Raw genomic sequence first — 22255 nt, forward strand, 5'->3', positions numbered from 1 at the left:
GGAGGGGAAAAATCACAAAGTCATGCAATGAGTATAGAATTTATTTAAACAAGCAAACATGCAAGTGAAACAAGCAAGAAAAACCACCATCCTTGGCAGGATGACTGCAGTCTGCAGAGTGCCTTCAAAGTACAATTGCTTACCTAATGATTGCAATAAGAACCGTATTCAAAGTCACCATGTTTGAGTAGAGCAATTAAAGAAACCAACAGGAATTTAATTTTCCATAGGAGAAAATGTCCAGTCTAGTAAAGAATCCTAAATGAGGTGCAATGGCTTCTTCCACTGAGGCAAATTCATCAGGAATTAGGAAACATTTTACAAAGGAACAGAAGTTCCTGAAATTTTGCCTGCGGTTCAGAAGGAGTGATAAATGGGTGTCACTCATTTTGTTGCAGTTCAGCTGCACACTGTGAGGCCCACGGCTGGAATTACCTGAGAAGGTTTTACACTCAAAATGAATGCATAGATCTGCTATAGGCCTATGGCAAATGAGGGTATTCAAATTAAAATGTCTAATTCTTTAACTTTTGAACTATTTGATATACAAGACTGTTTTTCTAATTGCTTGCTACTACTACAGGAAAAAAATTAATCCTATTTAACAGGTAGAGAGGACCAAAATAAAGTGTTGATGTTTCTAAGGCCACAGAAAGTGTCACCATCAGAGCACAGGTAGGTACTAACACCTCATGCCCTTTGTGCTCAGATGACCAGCCAATTCCTTAGGAGACTGACACAAAAGAAAACTGTGCTTATTAGAGCTGGAGATCCAGTCCAAGGGTGCATCAGCACCCAGCAAATTAGTCCTTGCCAGGGGAACACAGAGACATGGCAAGTAGGAAAAGAGGCACAAAAGGCAAATGACTCACCCCGAGTTACCAGCAGGTCAGTGGTACAGCAGGAGACAGGAGCAGCTCTCCTCAGCATCAACCAAAGACATTTTTCGGCAGCAGCCAAAAATGCAACATTAAAATGTTGGGAGCTCTGAAAGGTCTTTGGTCTTACTGTACAATTAGGAACTAATTTTGTGACCTTCCAGAACTCAAAATGGATATCTTTGGTAAAGAAACACTGGACAGCTTCATGGGAAAAGCAGGATGTTCCTCTGCAAGACTTGCTGAAAAGTTCTTGTGGCTTTTGTGATAGGATCAGAGCTGCTGTCAGAGCTGAAACCCAGCACTGTTACAAGCAAGAGAGAGAATTGCCCTGAAGGCCTGCTCCAGGGTCTACTTTTATTCTGCTCAAATCTACAGGCAAATCAAAACAAAGAAAATTAACAACTCTAGGTCCCAAAAGTACTATGAAGTGGAAAAAAAGCATTGGGCATAGCTAATTACTTGGGTTTTAATGAATGGTTTATGGACATAGTGCAATTGTAGCACCTTTCACTTTATTCCCTCTTTAAAATATTACTAATAAAGATATCAAAGTCGATGGCTGAGCAATTCTTGAGCCTTAAACTTTCACACCTTCACTCTTTTTTTTCCCCTCATCATGGTAGTAACTGAAGTTACCATTTCACAGTAGTAACCAAAGTAATTACTCAAAGTAATGCCCTTGTCTGATAACGATGTGTTTGGAACTTGACTTAGACTCCTTCACTCTTTATCTAATCTCCAAAAGATCTGATGCCTCCAGGAGCCAGCCAGCAGTTATTGTAATAAATCTACAAACTTTGGAACAGAAGCTACAGGATCTCCAGGCAGGAGGTCGATTAGAAGTTGTACATTGTAGGAAAATCCGCTTGGGAAGGAAGGTTTTAATTTGGACACTGGCAACTGTCAAAAAATCGTGGCAACAATTACTTTGTGGAAAGGCAATTACTGGAGCGTTACTTTAACACCTTGTTTTCCAGTAGTTAATAGGGGTCATTGAAGGGGTAGTGGGGGTGTCCAGCATCTCTGGCTACTAGCTTTCCATCCACCTGTGAAATAAACAAGACAGACTCAAGTCAGAAAGATAAAATCCACTCTTACTCACAGTTTCAAGTTCTCCGTGATTTAGATTTCTAACACTTTGTATCCCAAAAATCTGAGAGTACATTTTTCAGCTTAAACAAGAGTTCTTCCCTCTACTCCCAGGTCCTCTTAGCCTTTCTTGAAAGAAAAGACACTTCTGTAGCCTAGAGCAAGAGTCTCTCAAGCTGCAGAGACTTGAAGAATTAGACTAAGGGTAGTTAAAAGCTTTGTGCCTTGTAGGTGTTACCGAGTAAGTGCTGTAACATGCACACTTCAAAACACTTTATTGGAGTTGGAGCCTTTGTCCATGTTTCCATGATAGAGAATTGCTGGGCTGCCAATTTTAGAGATGGATAAGATGAAACACATTGAGAGGCTTGTTCAGGGTCATATACTGAGGCATTACTAGTGTCACTGAACTCCTTTTAGGAACATTTCCACAGAAGATCTTGTCCAGCTGTAAAAATGGGAGCACTGAAACCAATATTCACAGATAAACAGAGGCTTGGGCTAGCCCAAAACCAGACATGGCCATGCAGAAGTCTCAGTTCCTACCTCCCACCTGGAACCATTCAGATGGACAACTTGCATTTCTGTTGCACCAAGTCCATTGCAACACCCCCAACTTCCGTGTGGCTGAGGTAAAACCTCATCTGTAACTTTTGGGGAAGTCTGGGTGCAGCACTGGCCCACAGCACACACTTCCCCACATGTCAGGCAAGCACCATCCAGCCAAAACTTAAGTTAAACAACTAATGCCTCAATAAAAGTTATATTAGAGAAATCCTTGATTTTATACATAAAAACGTGATGGTAGTGATCACTCGAAATGTTATGAGCACGGAGGAAATCACACGGACTTCCAAACCAAGTATCCACTAGCAAGGCCCCATTAGCTTTGAATATAAAACCTGCATTTCAAAGCGACTGGAATTCCTGCAATGAGCTGTTCAAATGAAAGGAGTCACCTGGGGGCACTGCAGAGCACAGAACGAAGATGTTACCGTGTAACATTTGACTAACGTTCCGAGTAAAATAGACCTGCTATGAGGCTCTCAGCTGAAGGCAATCCTTAAAACAGGACACAAGTGTCACAGTAGCTTCAGGTTTCCTCAAGTTCTCTTGAATGCCAACAGCTTCCTCATGTTCCTAGAATTCATATTCTTCACTCTCTCCCCAGTTCTGTCCCCCTGCATATTTGTTCACACGGAACAGGCAAGAATTCTTGTTTGCAGCAGGCCAAGACAGCAGCTGCCAGATGCAATGTTTCACATCACTGATTCCAGTCTACTCCAGGAATGTGAGAGAAGGGGGGGATAAAATCAGCAATGAACACACCTGCAGGTCAACAGTAGCTAACTTTTAAAAAAAGATCATGATGTGCTCACTACATTCCTCCTCTCCTGGCCTGACAGTCATTCAAGTTTCACTTAAGTTTATTCCTTGGCCAATTACATGTTTCCAAAAGTTTGGATTTCAGATTGGTGCAAGGTAACTTCCAAACTCTACCCAGATAATGAACTGAACCCAGTTAAAAGTATAAAGCAACTTTAATTGTCTACATGCAATGGAATAGCCTCCCCTCAGGCTTTAAACATATACAACGAGGAAGTGAGTGGCACAATTTTAAGAACTTGTGGCTATAGATCAATGAATTAAAGCCAAGAAGAACTGTTGCATCAATTACAATAGGAGCTCTCTTGCCACTGTCATATCACACTTTGAAATCCAGACACTAAGTCAGATTCATAGCAGAGATAGGCATGAAAGGTTGGACAGGAATTTTAATTCACAGTTGATGAAAATTCTTTCCAATAAGCCCAGAAGGGATGGGCAGGAGACAAAAGGTTCCATTAGAGATCTTAGAGCTACAGAGCTGTGATTTAACTCCACTCATCTTGCTTCTTCCTGTCTCATTATCTGACAATATGGCAATATCTTTGAAGCCCAACTGCATCACATTCACCCTTTCTCAAGCTGGATAGGCCACTTTGAACTGTATTTCATCTCTCCTTTGTGAATCCCTGTGATCTGATCAGGTCTCCCAGGTAATAAAAGCACATGAGTTATCCTTGGCTCATTCAAGCCAGGCTACTATTAAAATATTTTACCATTTCATTAACAAAATAACTTTGTTTTCAGCACGAGTAGCAAAACACTTGAAAGAAACATATTGTCAGCAGCAGGTGTGCTTGTCACTACCCCATTCACACAGATCAGCAGCTAAGCTGCTTGTTTGGTATACAGACTCCTGATCCATAAACACAGAGAGAATTTTGGCTGCAGGGGTGTGAGGGTTTATATTTATGCACACATGCAGTTAAAAGGATGGCCTTGAGGCTCATGTAAGCATGACAAACAGTGAAAGCTGTAACATATCTATCCTTGATATGAGACAATCATTCCCACACATTCACAGCTTCTTTTCTAACTTGGGCTGGTCACTGATATACTCTCAAGTATTCAAAAAACCCACAATGATAAATCCTGGAGAAAAGCTTTCCCCAAGGAATTCCTACAGCCAGCAGCCACTACTGAAGGATAATTTACAGGCAAAGCACTGAAGAGGCCAGACTATGCCTGACAGCTCCCAAATTTGCTGAGATTTCCTATATCTGTACAGTGCACTATACAGAAAGGATAAATCACTTCAGTTTCATTATAGCACAACTACAGCAACTTGTTACAGTTGCCATATCCTGGCCAGCCGTTCTGTTGTAAAGTCAGAAGCAGAACAAGAAGAAATGAGAAACAGTATAAAGACAAGAGATAAAGCATTGACTTGGCATTTTGCAATGAGGGAAAAGGAACAAGTTTAGATCCTTTAATGTAATAAAGGAAAGACCAAGAGGACTTCAATGCTTACAATGCAGCAGCTTCTCTAAAAACAAACTGGCATCTGCTAGCACATAAGGTAAGGGTTCGCGTGACACAGTAAATTACTGAAGCTAAAAGATGCTGCAGCTAATGGATTTGGGAAGAAAAATAGAACAGCCTAATCCAAACTCCTTACATTGGAAAAAGGTCATTACAACAGATTCTGAAAAGGGGGACATGCAGTAGAGGGGAGGGAACGAATTCCCTGATGTGACTTCCACCATGGATATGGAGAAGCAGCAGCATCCTGAGTCTTCATTGATCTTAGAGGTTTATGGTACAAAGTAGACAGTGACAGCTGGCACAAGGAGTACTTCTGGAGGAATGCCATGGAGCTTAGACTTGAGAAGAACAAATCAGCTGGAGTTTGGCAAGATTTGAAGATGGGACTAAAAGACCCATGGGAGTCAGTAATGAGAACTCAAGAGAGAGCCACCCATGTCCAAAACAGAGGACGAAAGTTTTCAACAAGCTGCCTTTTCTGTAACCAGCTTTTGAAAAATTCCTTCATCTTAGATACCCTAAGAAGATGCAGTGTTCTTATGAGTAAGTAGTTCTGATGAGTACTAAAGAACTAAAACTGTAAAAATCCCAAGTGGTGGCCATGTGCACATAATAAAAACTATTAGATACACAATAAATTTACCGTAATCATTGGCACTATGTAACGCCAGTTCTTATTCAGGTTTCCAATGTGGCTCATCTCCTCTGCTGTGAGGCTGAAGTCAAACACCTGAGAACAAAAGCCAGAGGCTTTACTCAATAACCATAGATTGCCATCAGTTTGTTTTCTGCTAATAAATGTGAAATTGCAATTAAACTCATAACAAACACCAAAGGAAAGGCTTAAAGTCTGAGCTGTTCACACACCTTCCAGCTCTAAGCTTACACTGGTACTGCATAGAGCTCTGCCACTAAGATAGAAAGCAATGTGACTGTCACAGTAAGTGCTGCCTATTCAATAAATATTCTGCTTCCATGTAGATCTAAACCTTGAGCAACTGCAGAATTTATAGGAATTCGTTGAGATTTCTAGTAGCACACTACGTGGCAGAATTCAGATTAATGGGAGTAACAGATACATGAACAACTCCTTACTTAAAAACAAGTATGTAACCAGCCAATCTTTATGAAAAAAGATTCAGAAACATCCCTCAAGATTATTTAAAGTCAGGGTTTTCAAATAATTTCTGAAGTCTCTACTCCAGAGCAGAAGTGAACCACACTTACTCCTTCAGCATCACTAGAATGGCAGTTTGCTGGAGAAGTAGTCACCAGCCCTCACTTGCAGGATAAAGCAACTATTATTCATAAATAATAAATAAATTCACTGAGCATAGTTAGAAGACTCCCTATTTCAACAGATTTGTGTCTCAAAAAAATGTAAGTACAGATTTTTCATTTAGACCTCTACAAAGTACATTCTTTACCTTCTGATAACAAGACTGTGCATGTGCACATTGCACACACACACACACTGAGTTGCTTAAAACACATCCTTTGTTTTCGAAAAAGCATCTTTACCCTCCCTCCCCAGCATGTGCATACACTGATGAACAAGTATGAACCAAGTGCCTCAGCTTGCTGCTCTGCAAGTGGTAGGACAGTGTAGCAATTGCTCACATGGAAAGGGCATTTCTGAAATTCCTCTCCTCCATTTCAGCTTACCTGCAGATTCTGCTGAATGCGAGCAGGAGTGACACTCTTGGGAATGACAACCACTTTACGCTGCACTTGCCATCTGCAAGAGGAGGTGAGAGGCTTCGTCTGTGCATGCAGTCCAAGGACAATAAGTATTTATTTTGGTTGAGTAATAATCTCTGGCAGCAGAGATGCCACTTCTGTGAAATAAAAATCTCACAGGAGTGACACAGCCCTGCATTGTATTAGGACCTGGTATGTCCAAGCTAAACCAAGACAGTAACAACTGAATTATTCAGAGAGGGGAAGATGTTCATGCCTTGGAACAAGTGCCCAGGTTTCAACTGCTTTAAGCTAAAAGCCCAAGAAACAGTCAGAAAAACATACTTAGGCATTTCAAACAAGTTCTAACCTGACAACCACTCAGAAACTAAATGAAAACCCAGATCCCTAAAGTGCCTGTCTAGTGGCTTGAGCACAAAATCTTGAGTACATTCAGCTCTCTGGGTAACTTGCTACTGCCCAAGACTATGGTAGTGACACTGATGGATACAAAGCCAGTCAAGAAAAATGAGGACAGAAATCCAATTTTAGTTTACAAGGTGCTGATCACATTCTGAGTATCACTCAGTCAGCTTGTTTTCTAATATCCAGTACCTGGCTATATAAAAACAAAACAGCAAATAGTTCTTCAGTGCAAAAGAGGCAAGTCTTTTCCTCAGCCCCTCTTCCTGGGAGCCCACCTGAATGCAGCAGCAAGCACTAGAGGCTTCAGGGAACCAGCCTGATGCAAATTCAGTGGGCAGCACTCAGATGTGGTACACTGCTGCCTTAATTGTCCTACTGCTATTTCCCAGCAGAAAAGGTACTGTCCCAGACATGACAACAGTCCATGTGAACTATCCCAGACATGGATCCAGGCCCTGAATAGACCCCTCTGATGTAGCCTACCTGCTCTAAGGCAGGACCAACTCTACCACTTTTGTAAAACAAGCACCAAGTGGGGTTTGCTTTTGACACTCCCTGTGATTTTAACCCGTCCTTGACACACTTTAAGTAGATTCCTTCTAGCTTGTATGTTTTGCTTGACTGAAGGCTGAGTCCAAAACATCACCTCTCTCACAATTATTCTGTACCTGAGGATGATCTGTGCAGGTGACTTGCTGTATTTTTCAGCAATTTTCTTGACCCCAGGTTCCTCTAGCAGCACAGGCTCATCCGGGTGTTTCCACATGCGATCCGGAGAGCCAAGGGGACTGTAGGCAGTGACCACCAGTCCTCGTTTCTGGCAGTGAGCAATCAGCTCGTTCTGAGCTAGGTAAGGATGGCATTCCACCTATTAAAAGGACCCACAATGAGTGGCTACAGAACAGATATCAACATACAACGAAACAAACAGGAAGTCAAGCACAGAAGAACTAAACATATCACAGGAGCTCATTCCAGATTCCAGAAAACCTTATGAGGATAAGGTTTAAGTCAACCTTAGTAAATCAAGTCACTACCAGGAGAAAGAAGTGTCTCGTAGGCTAAGCTTATAGGAAACAAAGAACAGATCACCTAAGCTTGGTGCTGGACTTTCCCTTGGTACCAAACAGATCATCCAACAAGCAAGGACTTTCTATGCAGTAGGGATTCAAGTTACACTCTCACAATCTTTCCTTTTTACAGACTAAATTGTTCCTCACACAGAAGATGAACTCTTCCAAAGACCTGTTCATCTAAGTAGGCATAAATGCCCACAGGACATGAAATGTAGACTTCCTTTCCAATCTGCCTAGAAAGACAGCCTCTGTGTGCCTGCTCCTGCAGAGCTGGCTATATTCTTCCCAGCAAATAAGAAGCTGCGCCTCTTGTGCTAAACACATGACTCTGGTTTCCAAATTCTTCACTCTTATGGACAAATAGGAAAGGTATTTGTGTCCTTTATCCACCTTACCTGGAGCACAGCTGGCTTCACAGTAGCCACACTCAGTACATCATCGATCTGCCGACTGTTGAAGTTTGACAGCCCAATGGCTTTCACAAGACCTTTCTCCACCAGTTTCTCCATAGCCTTCCAGGTTTCCTTATAATCAATGTAGTCGTAACGCATCGTGTTATCAGGATTCTTTGGGAAGAGATTGTCCCCTCGTCTACAGCAACAAAGGTGAAGTGTAAGTGCACCAAATTATTTCAGTTCTTCACTCAAAGAAACCTTCCTCACAGTAGTCTTAAAAGTTTCTACATAGTCTGAAGGATAGATACAAAGCACCCAGCTGTGCCAGGTGACAGCCCCACAGCCAACGGGGTGAGACCTATGACTGGTCTCTGAGCAGTCCGTGCTGGGAAGGGCATCAGCAATGCCCCCTGGAAGAGCCCTGCTCTATAATCACCACAGGACTCTGCTAGCTCAGCAATGAGACTGTTACACTGCTCTAGCTCAGCAGTGAATGGTGTGAGAAATAGCAGTACCTGGGGACAAGGGGAGATGGTTCTTCATGTCACTGGTAAATCCAGAATCAAAAATAACTCTGAAAGCCTTATGAGCTCCCAAGTCAGAAGGGCAGCTTGATATGTCAAGAGTTGTGTATTAAGTGAGAGTAATTTTCAAGACCTACAGGCACTGTGATTATCATCTGGAAGTCTGTTCTAATTTTTCTGTAAATAACATTCCTTAGCTTAGCCTCCCAATGCAACAGACATTATAAATAAGCACACATTAAAACAGTTACATAGAAATAATGGAAAACTGCAGAGTATACTGTTTCTAATGACAAAATAAATGAAACTGCTTTATTAGACTGTCAGTTTTGTCAACAGTGTCACAGTACGATCTAAATTTAAATATTAGTACTATCTAAACATACATTATTATTTGTTTTACATGTCATTATCAAAGCAATGTTTGATGGGGTGGTTTTTTTCGAGCAAATGAAAAGCAAACCTGTTGCACAAGAACAATTTTTACAAGCTCTTCTTCTTCCAGACCAGTTCTAGTTAAAAACACTTCCTCATTCTGTTATGCTGAGGAATATATTTATACTTTGAGCATCTTTCATCTTATCATTAGTGTATGACATTTGTAAAATTCAGTTCATATGACAAGAATAAGAAAAAATATCCTCAGATTTGCAGAACAGAGGCCCCTTAAACTGAAAGAGCTTGAGTGAAGACTCCATGCAAACCTTTGGCAAGGAGATTTATTCCTCCTGCCTTTTTGTTAGTTGTAGTGGGGCGGGGAAACAACTACTTCCACATCTACACATCTAGAGTATGGAACTATGCTTCTCATGGGATTGTGGGATAAGTGCATTTAACACTTAACTGGAAAGCTTTTTGTCTCTTATTTCCTCAAATCATAGAATTACTGCAATTTGTGTCATAAGAAGTCAATTCACTTCCACCTCATACAGATACCACCATGATACTGCATGTGCTTGTCCACTCCAGTACAGTTAACAACTACAAGTGAAAAGTGTTGTCTTTATGAAGCACTTAATTCCCATTTTACAGATCAGTACAGCTAAGGCACAAAGCAGTTCTGGTGTTTTCTCAAGGTTATCAGGTAGGCCAGTGGCAGAACCAAGAACAGCTGCTACACTTCTCCAGTACTTAGATGAAGACACTAGACTGTTTTAAACTTTAAACACCAAAAAACACCTTGCAGGCAGCATAAACAGGAAGAAATTCACAGCTCAGAAAGAACATCCTCAGGATATAACATGAGCCACTTATGTAAAACTGGTGTTTCTGCATTCTGTGCCCTCTGCATCTAGAACTTACTCAAAGGCATGAGGCCAGTGCATGAGGTACAGGTCCAGGTAATCCAGTTTCATATCTCCAAGTGTTTTCCTCAGTGCTGGCTCTACATCTTCTGGGTGGTGCTTGGTATTCCAGAGCTTTGATGTTACAAACAGGTCCTCCCTTTTAATAACCTTCAAGAAAGGAAGGAGAGCATAATATACTGGAGCAAGTTCAGAAAAAGAATTGCAACAATTCCCCAATTAGTTTTAAAACAAAGAGAACAACTGAAGTTTTGTGGTTTGTTATGTTTTGGGTTTTTTTTAACAAAAGGAAAAAAGGTAACACATGGAACCTACAAATTAAACCTTTCAAAAATATACTGGATGGAGAAGAGTCAGAGAAATTCACACAGTAGCAAATCTTAAAGTATATCAAATACTTTAGCAATTAGAAGTTTTGAAAAACAAAAACAAAATTTCTTTCTACATACTCACTCTTCCTAACCTTCCAATTCAAGGGTTAAAGCCATTACTAAGTGTGATGTGGCCAAAAGAAAGATTACTCAGCTTATTCATATGTAAATTTTCAAATTTCCATTTAACAATTCACATATTCCAGGCTCAACCAGCTAACTTACTTTACTCTTCACATGTTATAAACCAAGATTGCTCCTTGTGGAAAAAGCATGGGAAAATAATCAGAAGATTTCCCAAACCTCTGCATTGGAGTTTCTAGGCTGTGGAAGGAACACACTAAGAACTGAGAGCCCTGTACCCTGTGCTGGTAGGGTAGGAACCAGAAATAAAACAATGGAGAACTGGTTAACTATGAAAGTAAAAAACACAAAAGGGAGATCACATTGGGAAAGATGCACAGAATTCCATCAGAAAGGACATTTCTCACTATCTCATGTCTGACAAAACTTCAGTCAAGTCTATTTTGAAGAATTTAGAATTATTAATTCCTTAGTTTCTCTCTTCCAACCTTTCAATTATTTCTGTGTTTCACACAAGGATGTTGTGTTTAGAAGGAAGATAAGAATTTTGATTCAAATTCTAGTTCTAAGTTAGCTAGCTAATATGAACTGAAGAAAATGCTTCCCATTGTTACCACAGCTAATAGGGAGGAATCCCTGAGGCAAGCTGAAAACAGCCTCTCTCTAGCACATAACAAAGAGATTGCCCTAAAGCCAAGGCAAGAGCAGCAGGAAAGCAAGAATATGAAAAGTTCCTTTCCATGGGCTGTGAGGCTGTACAGGTTATCCTTTATCCTTTTGGCCCCTCCAGGGAATCAATTTAAGATTCCACCTCAGCTCATGCATAGGAATGCCTGTCACTTTACATTATACTTAGGCCTCAAACTCTCAGGTGCAGATCTGGAGTCATGAGCCTTTCACATGCAACCACTGTTCAAAAAAAATTTAAATTCACCACATTCACTCACTCATATTTTATCTATAACAAAAAAACCTACAGTTGGTATTTTATCAATAACCAAAAAACAAAATTTGCTGTGGCTATTCCCCATTGCATGCTAGACTGGAAAGTCAGGGTAACTTTTTATATTAATCATGACAAATATTTTACATTATAACTAATGATTCTGGGAACCCCGAGGTATCCAAATTGGGATACTTTGTTAGGGGAAAAGGACCAGGAAAAGGAAAAAAAAACACCAGCACCACAAAGGCATTTTCTGTAGCTTCCATCCAAATATCCCAGACAATCTTTCGCCCCCATGACAGCCAGGAGGGCTCTAAGAGCAGAGAAAGCCCTCTTTCATGCCTTCTCCTGATAAAGAGCAAACAGCTGGGGTAGAGCAGCAGGAAAAGCCACAACTGTGAACCTCGCAGGGGACAGCTGCGAGCTTTGGCACAGCACACAGCGAGCAGGGCAGCGCCTGTGCTCTCACCTTGCTGGGCCCAACGCACTCCTGGAAGGCCTCCCCGACCTCGGCTTCGTTGCTGTAGGCGGCTGCGCAGTCGATGTGGCGATAGCCCACGCTGAGGGCGTGCTTCACTGCCTCCTTCACCTGCAAGCACAAACACACTGCCCATGCAGCCACTGAAAAGGGATGTGGCACGGGGGAAAAGGCAAAAAACACTGAGACTTGGTGAGGAACACCCCCCAAAAAGCCACAGACCTGTTTAAGGTCATGAGATTCAAACACGAGGATCTGGAGTCTCTGTGGCACGGTCCTTAGAGGAGGAAGGACAAACTGCTGGCAGGCACTCCAAGAAAATGGATCATGCACACAGGGCCAGCATGCAAGAATGTAGTAGAACACATCCCTACTCCTCACTACAGTTGTTACACTTTTCTTATATAAAAAATGAGTTATAAGAAGCAGTTTTCAAATAAGTCATGGTTTAGGAAGACATTTTCTGACCCAAGTGACAAATCAACATCAGTCAAACCTGGGATATATTTTCTCTTGCCCAGTAAAGAAAGAGCCTGGCTTCTAACTCCAGAATCACCACAATTTGGGTTTGGTTAGCCACTCACACTTAATTACCAAGACAATGCTCTTCTATGGAAAGTTTTTCTTCTTGTCTCATAATTGCACAACAGCAAAAGTCATGCTGCTGGGATACTCCTGATGATGTTCACAACTTTACAGTCTGCTTTCAACATTGCTGACAATGAAGGTGTTGCCAACAGCAACACAACTCTTGCTTCCATATTGTCACACAAAAGCCAGAATAGTTTTTGGAAACCAAGGCACTTTATTTCAAATCTCTATCTGCTTTTGAAAGCTCTAATGAAGCACAAGCACCAAATGTCTTCTCATGTGGGCCTCAGATACAAAGCAAGTCTAGAAACCAGAAGGAAACAGAATGGCATCTTTGTGAGGACTCCTAAGGAACTTTTGAAAAAAGACTTTCTATAAATGATTGTGCAAGAATGAAGAATTACTACAGTTGCCAGTGTAATCATCATCTCCCATTAGGCTGATGACCATTTAGTAAAATCTATTTTATTTAACTTCTAGTGGACAGTTAGCACACATTCTCTCTTATATCTGTCCTTCTGAAATACTACAGAAAGAATAATAAATCCCATCTGTACAGGGATTTCTGTACATTGCACCTCACTAACTTTTCTCTCAAGAATGTGGGAGACTGTAAATTACTCTGTGTATAAGGCTTGATGCTATAGGGCCATAAATGTTAAGTGAGATCACACCTCTCTTGTCATGAGATTAAAAAATATGCCCACAAAGGCTAGAGGGCTACTTTGACCAACAGTATGTGACTTCATCAAAGTAGCTGTAAATTTGAAAATGTTGGTACTTTGATTAACAACTTAAAGCACCAGCATTTTCAAATTTAAAGCTGACAAAATTAGTAATACCAAGTAAAAGTGTGTACAGTGCTGCTTTCAGATGCTACAAAAAGGCAATAGAGAATCAAATGTGAGAGCTCTCTCCTGCTGGTGGATTTGATTTGTTTTTCTTGTCAAGAAGTGCAGTAAAAGCAGACACGGGATATTCTGACTACATTCTTTGGCATTTTGAGAGGAAAACTGGAGTGTAGCTCAGTTTCCCTTAGCCAGGATGACAAAGCACTTCTATTACAGCAGTGAACTCTTCCTTTCTCTAGCAGGATGGTACTTACAGTCCTTGTTTCACCTGACAAAGACATTTCTCAGGTCACTACAAAATCAAGGGCAGGGTAATTCTGAAATCACTCGAGGCATAGTTAGGGCTTTTAAGACTCAGTATCTATCCTCCAAAAAGGTGAGATTTGTGGAGAGGGACAGAAAAACAGCAATGTTCTGAGTCTGAAACCCCCTATTTCCTGTATCAGATTAATACTCTTTTTAATCAAACAGGCACAAAGTTTACCACAAATGAAAGTAGGCACCACTCACAGAAAAACAGAGATAAAGCACTCCAAACATGTCTCTGCAAAGAGATCAACAAGAGGCTGTATTTTTTTATCAGCATATTTTGAGAACTTTCTAGCACTGAAGAACTGTGACTGATAATTTAAATAAGGTTTGGAGCTGACAAAAACAATCTGTATTTGGGTAAGCTACTCCCATCCTACTAAGACATTTCAATGTGAACTGAGAGCTCCTGTTCCACACAAAAGGCAAATAATCGAGAGTAAACATGCAAAAAAAAAAAGGCATTTTTAGAGGGGAAAAACAAAAACATAGATGTACGTTTTAAAAAAAGTAGTTTTTTTTAACAAGAAGTTCTGTATTTTGGAGATTAACTTCAGAGAGCGATATGCATTTCATGGTAGGGGATAGAGAACAAAAACACAACAGAGGAAGCTGAAGATTCATATGCCCGTGGGTATTTGTTGTTGTGAAGTACCAATAGCCAAAGGATCCTTCAAACTTTCCATATATTCTTTAGTTTAGCCTGTCAATACTGCTATGAAAGGAACAATTAATGAGTTTCCTTTGCATTAGGCAAGTTGAGCCACACAAGTGACTCAAGTGACTCACCAACCCATCCCCACAGAACTAAAAAGTTAAGTCTTACTACAAGTACATCTGAATGGATCTTCAGACATCTTCTAGTCTACCATCATGGCCCTCAGCTGGGCAGAGTAAATCCAGACCACTCCTACACAGATCTGTCATAGTCCTTCTTGTGACAGGCAGTCTATTCCAATGCTTTGAAATCTTTCTGCTTAAGTCTTTTAGACGACTCACAGAGATGGCCTTGATGCCACATCCCATTCCTCCCAGTGATGAAATTCACAGCTTGGCCTTTGTGAGAGCTTTTCCCACATTTGCAAAGTGCACAGCTCCTCTCACACCTCTCTTGCCCACATAACTGTGGGTGCTTTCCCCCCTTTGATCACAACTCACCTTTCCCAAACCTTGCATCACTGTTGCTGCTGTCTCATCAGCTGTTTCATGCCTTTCTTCAAATGCTTTGCCCCAAAACAGACACAGGTATTGTAGTTGGAGCCTCATTCTCCTTCACTTTATAGCAAAGTCCAAGGAACTACACTCCCATTTAAACATCCCAGTAAGGGATTTGGCCTTGCCACCCACCCTCTTTTGAAGATGGATGAACACATTATCAGCGGCAGATTCAGAAACAATCTGTAAGTCCCATTAACTATAATATCCATTACTAGATTTCCAATTCTTCAATTTGCCTCTCACAAGGTTAAAAAACTAACAAGCCATCTTTATACTACCAGGCAACACACAGTTCAAGTGACCCAGGAGCCTCTTGTGCACAGCCCCAAGCCATTATGAAGAGATTTCCACTCTTAACAGTTCAATTCTTCTGGGGAAGAAAAGGCTCTGACCAGCCACCCCTGCTTCCTGCAAAGTTGACACATTTTAGCAGTTCTTTTGCTGAGAGGAAGTAGGAAAAAACCAAACAATCACAATCAGTGCACGTGATGTTCAGAGGCACTGTGACCAGAACCCAAGTGTTGCTATATCACAGTTTCTAAATATTGCACTAAAATTGGCTGAAAAGGAACTCACACCACAAGATAAATAATGTCAATTTAAAAGGTGGTGTTCCCTAAAATAAAGAGGTTTGCCTCTTATCCTTCAAATGTTGAATATAAGTCCCTTCCTCAACAGCAGTGAATATTTTTGTGCCTGTAACCAGGACTCTCTGTACTAACAAATTTCAAGAACTAAACATTCTCGCTGAAGCTGCAGTCCTGTCACAAGACACCCTGTCGGACTGGTTTTCTGAGGTGCACTTCTCAGCTTTTCCAAGGTTTCACACAGAAATACAAGCCCTGTGTCTCCCTGTCCCACAGAACCAGCCTCTGCCACTCAGGTTAGGCTGCTCATCAGGTGGGGATCAATCCTCCAGGATGAAAGCACAGCTCACTTGAGAGAAGAGAACAAAGCATTAAAGGATTACAGCTAATCCAGCTGCAATATCAAAAAGCCATGGTACTGATATTCTTGATACTCCTGTCTGAATGGATTTCTCTTTGAACTGATTCATGCTGCCAGTTCATAAACTTCTGTACTGTGCTCCCTTCCATTCAACACCCCTCCATCATATTCCTATGGAAACATGCAAAACAAATTTCTCTTCTAGCATTTGATCATGGAAAACACAAAACATCCTATTATTTTATATGGCGTCGATCCTGTAAAATCTTTTCAACGTGGAATTAGATTCAATTATTTTCCCCCTATTAATATCTAGGAAACTGGGACTGCAATGACACCTTTTTACTGGACTGCTAAGATCTGTCTACAAGATTGTTTACAGTCAGGAACAGTAACAGCCATAATAAAGAAATTACTCAAGCTTGGCAAGGGAAAGAATTACAGTCTGCAAAATATTTACCTGAAATAATTTTAAAGCCATCAATTTCCACACTTGCTTCTAATGCAGCCCTTGAACAAAAGAGCTGTTGATAAATAGCCTCTACTTGGGAAACCAAATTTAATCAATGTTAATTCTTCTGCTTCTCTGGGTTTTTGGCCCCTAGTTTTTAATTCATAATAGTAGTTATTATCCCTGAACTGCATCATGTCTTTTTAAGGGTAAATCATCTGGACACTGCCAAATTGCTGCTATGCCCCTGAATTTTCAAAAGTGGTAAGCAGAAATTAATTTATTCCATAGGAATAGCAGCAACTTCTATAACTCTGGCCCTTCTACTGCACTTCCTAGATTTTGCCTTTAATACAGTCTACAAGGAAGTCTTTGAAGGCAGCAGATATTCCGAAGAAGTGACTCCCAATGACTTCCAAGGAAACCCAGAGAAGATGGCAGGATCCTGTGTAGGGTTCAGCTGCCAGCAGCACTGCTGATTATGGCAAAATCCAACTGAATTAGGTTTAAATTATGCACAAACAGGATCTGTCCTGGTTCCTTTCTAAAGCCACATGTTTCTCAGAACAATTAGTTCACAGAATAAACAACACATTCATATTTTGTTTGTTTAGTTTCAGACATTTGCTTTAGACAAAGCATATTTAACTGTTTTGAGTGCACAGAAATTCATCCATTAAGTTTGTGCATGTTAACAAACTTAATTCAGCTGTCATTTGATGTTTTAAGTGGCAAAGCTGCACATTCACCCTTTTCCTCATTTAAGAGGTTGACTAAGCTTTCACACCAACTCAGCTTCCACATTAGTACAACTTGAATTCCAAACAGATCCACTGTCCTGACAGTTGTTTGGACAGGAAAACCCACAGTAAAATGGCTCTGAATAGATTTAATTTTCATAGCTTGTTTCCCACCTTTCCCTCTAGCTGGCACAAGAGAATTGCACGTCTTGAGAGGAGTTTTAACTTTCCCTCTCAGTCATGAGCATGATGTCATCCAACATACTCCACAAAACATCGTGAAACTCAGAGAGGAGTAGCAGTGAGACGTCCATTTACTGCACAGACCTGCAGTGGTGTGTGCATAACCCAGAGAAGCTCTGGATGCCCCATCCCTGGAAATGTTCAAGGCCAGGTGGATTGACCTCTGAGCAAACTGGTCTAGTGGAAGGGTCTTTCAGCAGGGAATTGGAACTAGATGGTCTTTAAGGTGTCTTCCAACCCAAACCATTCTGTGATTCCACAATTCTTTGAATACCAGCTAGGAATTCCACCAAGCAGTGGACATTACCTTTCACAGGAAGTACATAAAATTTCTTCCCCAAAAAATGTATCTTTTAACTAAATGAAAGAGATACTAAAAGGTAGACAAAGGGGAGAAGCATTACAATAGCAGGCACACCATGGAGCACATAAACATTCCCACAGACTGTTTGTAGTAACACACAGAATTGTTTCCAAGTGTGGTGTTTGCCAATTCGCTGCATTCAGAAGCAGAGTGAATGTCTAATGATACATGAGCCTTCTTATTCTGACAGCAGGCTGACCCAAGCAAGTTCTTTGTTTGCCTGCTAACCATTGGCTGGCTGCTGGAACAGGACTTATTACAAGAACAACTTGAGTTTCTGCCTCCCAAAATAATGCTTTCTGCTGAGTCATCACCCTAAGCCAGAGGGGTGTCTGGTCAGACCAACAGCCTGAGGACCTGCCAGGGCAAGAGTCCAGCACCATGTTATAGAAACACCATTCACTGGTCATCTTCTGGGTTTATGTCCCAGAGCTCCACTACCCAAGGCCAGGGCTAACAAGTCTAAAGGGATCTTCCTTTCTGGAAAGATCTGCTGTCTCTGTGCCTTAGGCCTCAGTCAGGCAAATACACACATACATAGATTCAACTTTGGTGGACTCCAGACTAGAACAGTTCAAGCAAAGGATACAGACCTCAGATCTGGGACCTTCAAAAAAAGTGCACAGACACACATACTAGTTGAGAGCACAGTATCCTATTGTTCCCTGCTTACTTGGCCACGGTCACTTTTCCAAGTTCCCAGTCCCACGAGAGGCATCTTCTGCCCAGTGTGGAGTGTAACGAAGTCACACGTTGCAGGCATTTTTGCCTAAAGAATAAAAAGAACAAAGAGTTTTGCAGCAATTCTTTAAGTTGCAACAATTTACCTTTTCTGCTCACAATGGCAAAGTTTTTTCATCAACAAAGGAAAGGCTTACAGCATGTCCCAACATCCTCACAATCTAGGTTTCTGTTCAAACAGTTAAAAAGAAACTGCATTGAGGATGAGCTCCAAAGCTGGCTAGCTGATTTCAGTTACTTCCCAAGCTCTGCTGCATCCAAAATCATGAATGTTATTTATTTAAAAACAAAAAGCAACAAATGGAAGAATGCAATGTTAGTTACATCTGCCTGTGTAGGAGGAATGGATGTTTTCAGAGTTCAGCATCCACATAGCATACTATCCTAAAATAGGTCTGCCTTCTCAGTGCTGTCATTTTCTTCACATAATTAGGTTCCAGCTGATGGATGCATTCACACAGAGTGTATGTTTTCAATTTCTTGCTTCTTCATAAAGCAAGGATCCTTTCTGTCTGCTTAGCTTCTCAAGCCATACTTTTGTAGATTTAATAGCAGATGCCATATAGCACACTTGTTTTTCAGAGAGACATACAAGAGCAGTTGGAGTGATCCAGACCCGAAGGCCATTGTACACCAAGGAGCTGGGGATCCCTGTAACAGTTAACCTGAGTAGGTCCAGGCTCATCTTGTGCTGCACTTCATGCCCAGCCTGGTGCTGTGGGAGGCATAGGCTGCAGGATAAGCTCAGCAGCAACCTGTAACTGGAGTCTGCAGGTAGCTCACACTTTGTATCTGAATTATGCTACCTATGCGTCCTTGTCTTTATCTAAAAACACAGGAAGTTCTCCTGCAAGCATCCTTTCTGTCTGACAGCAGACATGATGAATAGAGGTGTTTTCTTGTAAAAGAATCCCCAGCAGTTCAAATCACCAAAACAGGGTAAACCCCTGCTATGGACAGGGTCTGCACACTGTGCTGCGTGAGATCTGCTCAATGCTGCACAAGTTGGGGCTCCCAGCACCTGCAGGGATGCACAATTATCAACACTCTCCTCTTTCTTTAAAGGGTTAGCTCTAAAAAACATAATTTGAAATGATACCTTAGAGTCTGAGTGCCTTTCTTGTCAGGACTGTAATGGGCCAGCACCTCCTGGTGCAAGGCAATCATTACACTGACCTAATAGCCCTGGATTTTCACTGAGCTAAGTCCAGCTATTGGTGCTGAAGACAATCACTGGTGAACCAAACTGCAGATGTTCATCTGTTTTATTGGGGTAGGAGGTGAGAGAAGACATGGCAATAGTGCCAGCAGTATTCTCTTCTACTCTGAACTTGCACAGCCATTTTGTAGCCAGCTACATGCAAGTGGGTGCTGTTTAACAGAATTTAGTTGCCTAAATAAAGACATCTTGCATCAACCAAAACAACTAAAAATGCAAGGCTTTTTCATTCACTTTGGCCTATAATACAAATAAGATACCAACTGTATGCTTTACACAACCATGTTATGCAATCACCTTAAAGGTAAGAGTTCAGCCCAGAAGACAAGGTACATGTTTAATCGATAACTAGCATCAGCACATTTTTAAGAACCATCTTGCTTCACGTAGCATTGGACATTAACACCACAGAGAGATTTGAACTATAGCCTCTGGAAGAATGGAACACATCAGAATGGCAGACACTGGAAAAAAATATGTTAATTAATACTTTCCACTCAGATTCTTCCCTAAAATAGGGGATTTAGGAGAATCACACTTATGATGCTAACCATAACTACTCAGGTCATTAAAAAGCTGAAAGCCTCTTCTTAGAAAAGCAGAGATAAAAACAAACATAAAAGTAAACTAATTCTGGACAAGTAAGATATGGTTATGGCTTAGCATCACCAACCTACTGCCATATTCACATAAAGGGATTAAAGCCCAGAGTAACTCAAGGACAGTGTGAGGCTGGGAGGATGCATCAATAAACACAGTAATGCAAACTATCCCGGTTCATCACCCACGGCTACAGCTCATTTTTAACCTAAAGCAACGAGTCTTTCAGCAGTAACGCAACCATAGTTACGCATGCCATTAATATGTATAGATATGCAAATAGCTACAAATTAGCAATGCGTGTATTAGCAATGCGTAGGTCGCTGTAACCGATCAGCTTCTGCCGCACAGCTCGGAGGCAGCCCCTCTGCATTTTGGCTTCCCCCAGAGGGAGGGAGCGAGCGCGCCCCCCTGTCCCTTATCGGGGCGGCGCAGGGCGGGCCCGCCCGGCGCGGGGGGCGGTGGAGCGCTGATAAGGTGGCCCCGCAGCCCCTGCAGCGGTCCCGCACTCACCGCCGGTACCGATCGCTGCCGCCGCCGTTACTGAGGCTGCCGCTCCTGCCGCTGCCCGGCCCTTCCGCTTCCGCCGGGAACGCGCCGCGGGCCGGGGCAGCGCGGGTGCCGCTGATGGGTTCAAATGTGAAAGTCCATCAGCGGGGGTTTAGCGGGGCTGAGCTGCCTTCATGGCTCTGCCCCCGGCGGGGCTCCCCGGCACCGACCCGCTCCCCGTAACTCATCGGGCCACCGGCACCGACCCACTCCTGTTTCTCATCGGGCCCCTTCATCGGGTTTGTCCCGCTGATTTTCCGTGCCCTCCCGGCCCGGTTCCCGCCGGGAAGCTCAGGCAGCCCCAGCCTCGCCGCTCCCGCCGAGCGGTGGAGCGTTAAATGCGATGGGCTGCACCACACGGGGGGGAGCGACCAAAGACGACCACGGCCCATAAATTCGACAAGAAGCGTTTGCATCTCCCCCACTGCTGTTTGTCGCGGCCTCTTGAAGCCGTTTCTATTTGTCGGAAGACCGAATATACCCAGTTTTATTTGCAGACCTAAATAACAGGAATCCGGGGAAAGTGAAAGGCTGCTTGCACTGGTTTTGCTTCAGCTTTTGTACTCTAACGCGTATAGAGAAGTCGCACTTTCCGAGAAGGCTGGGGCTCCTCTCCTTGCAGATGGGCAGGAATTCATTTCCTTGTTTGCTCGGACCGCAGTGAGAGTAAAGCAGGCTCGGTCAGCTGAGTGCTTTCACAGCTGGGCAGGGTCAGCTCTGCTACCGCGAAGTCAAAGCCTTCCGCTGGAGCAGACTTTGGCCTGTAATCGAGAATCAACTGTGCGCCCAATCTTAAACACCACTAAAACCAGATAATCAGTTTTGACTTTTACTCCAGGATTCCGGCTTTACAAGCAATTTATAAAGATTCAGAACTCATAGTAAGATTAGATCAGAAATAAGGCAATTGATACCTCTGGTGGGCCTTTGAAGAGCCTGTTACTTATTTCCAGAAAGATAAATCTGCTGCCGATTCTGTCTTTGCTGTTTTGATTTGAACTGCTCAGGAGGCTTAAAGGCACAAAGGTCAATTAATCTCTTGGGCACACATGTGACCAGATTTTTCTGTTGCACAGCCTGTTTTGACAAAATAAAGGAAAGTGGAAGAAAAGTGCAAGGACAACACAACAATTACAAGTAACAGGAAGCAGGAAATGAAAGAATAAAGGGGGAGGAATCACTGTTGAGTTTGATTTACTTTTATGAAGACCTTGGCAACCACATCCATTTGAAAATCCACAATCTTCAAGCAAAAGAAGATGCTTGAATTATGTAAATCTCACGTATGAAAACTTTAACAAACCTT

At 42.0% G+C, this 22255-nt stretch overlaps 1 protein-coding gene across 1 annotated transcript; it reads right to left on the bottom strand.

Moving 5' to 3' along the window:
* Positions 1–23: 23 nt before the first annotated feature.
* On the bottom strand, positions 24–20984 carry AKR1A1 (aldo-keto reductase family 1 member A1). Its single transcript, XM_084211360.1, has 9 exons — positions 20914–20984; positions 18514–18609; positions 12117–12236; positions 10245–10396; positions 8419–8614; positions 7616–7815; positions 6507–6579; positions 5485–5571; positions 24–1927 (listed from the first exon to the last, which is right to left on the bottom strand). The coding sequence occupies exons 2-9, from the start codon at positions 18601–18603 to the stop codon at positions 1862–1864; spliced, it is 984 nt and encodes a 327-aa protein (XP_084067486.1). The 5' UTR covers positions 18604–18609; positions 20914–20984; the 3' UTR covers positions 24–1861.
* Between the last annotated feature and the right edge of the window lie 1271 nt (positions 20985–22255).

The sequence above is a fragment of the Fringilla coelebs genome (genome assembly GCF_963513975.1).
Source record: "Fringilla coelebs genome assembly, chromosome: 9".
Classification (NCBI taxonomy): domain Eukaryota; kingdom Metazoa; phylum Chordata; class Aves; order Passeriformes; family Fringillidae; genus Fringilla; species Fringilla coelebs.

What these genes read in the sequence shown, in the direction of transcription:
- AKR1A1 (XM_084211360.1), bottom strand. Translation starts at nt 18,603, where the DNA reads ATGCCTGCAACGTGTGACTTCGTTACACTCCACACTGGGCAGAAGATG. An exon ending in GGAAAAGTGACCGTGGCCAA is followed by an intron (nt 12,237 to 18,513) that starts GTAAGCAGGGAA and finishes TTGTGCTTGCAG; the next exon opens with GTGAAGGAGGCAGTGAAGCA. An exon ending in AGTGCGTTGGGCCCAGCAAG is followed by an intron (nt 10,397 to 12,116) that starts GTGAGAGCACAG and finishes CCTTTCTTGAAG; the next exon opens with GTTATTAAAAGGGAGGACCT.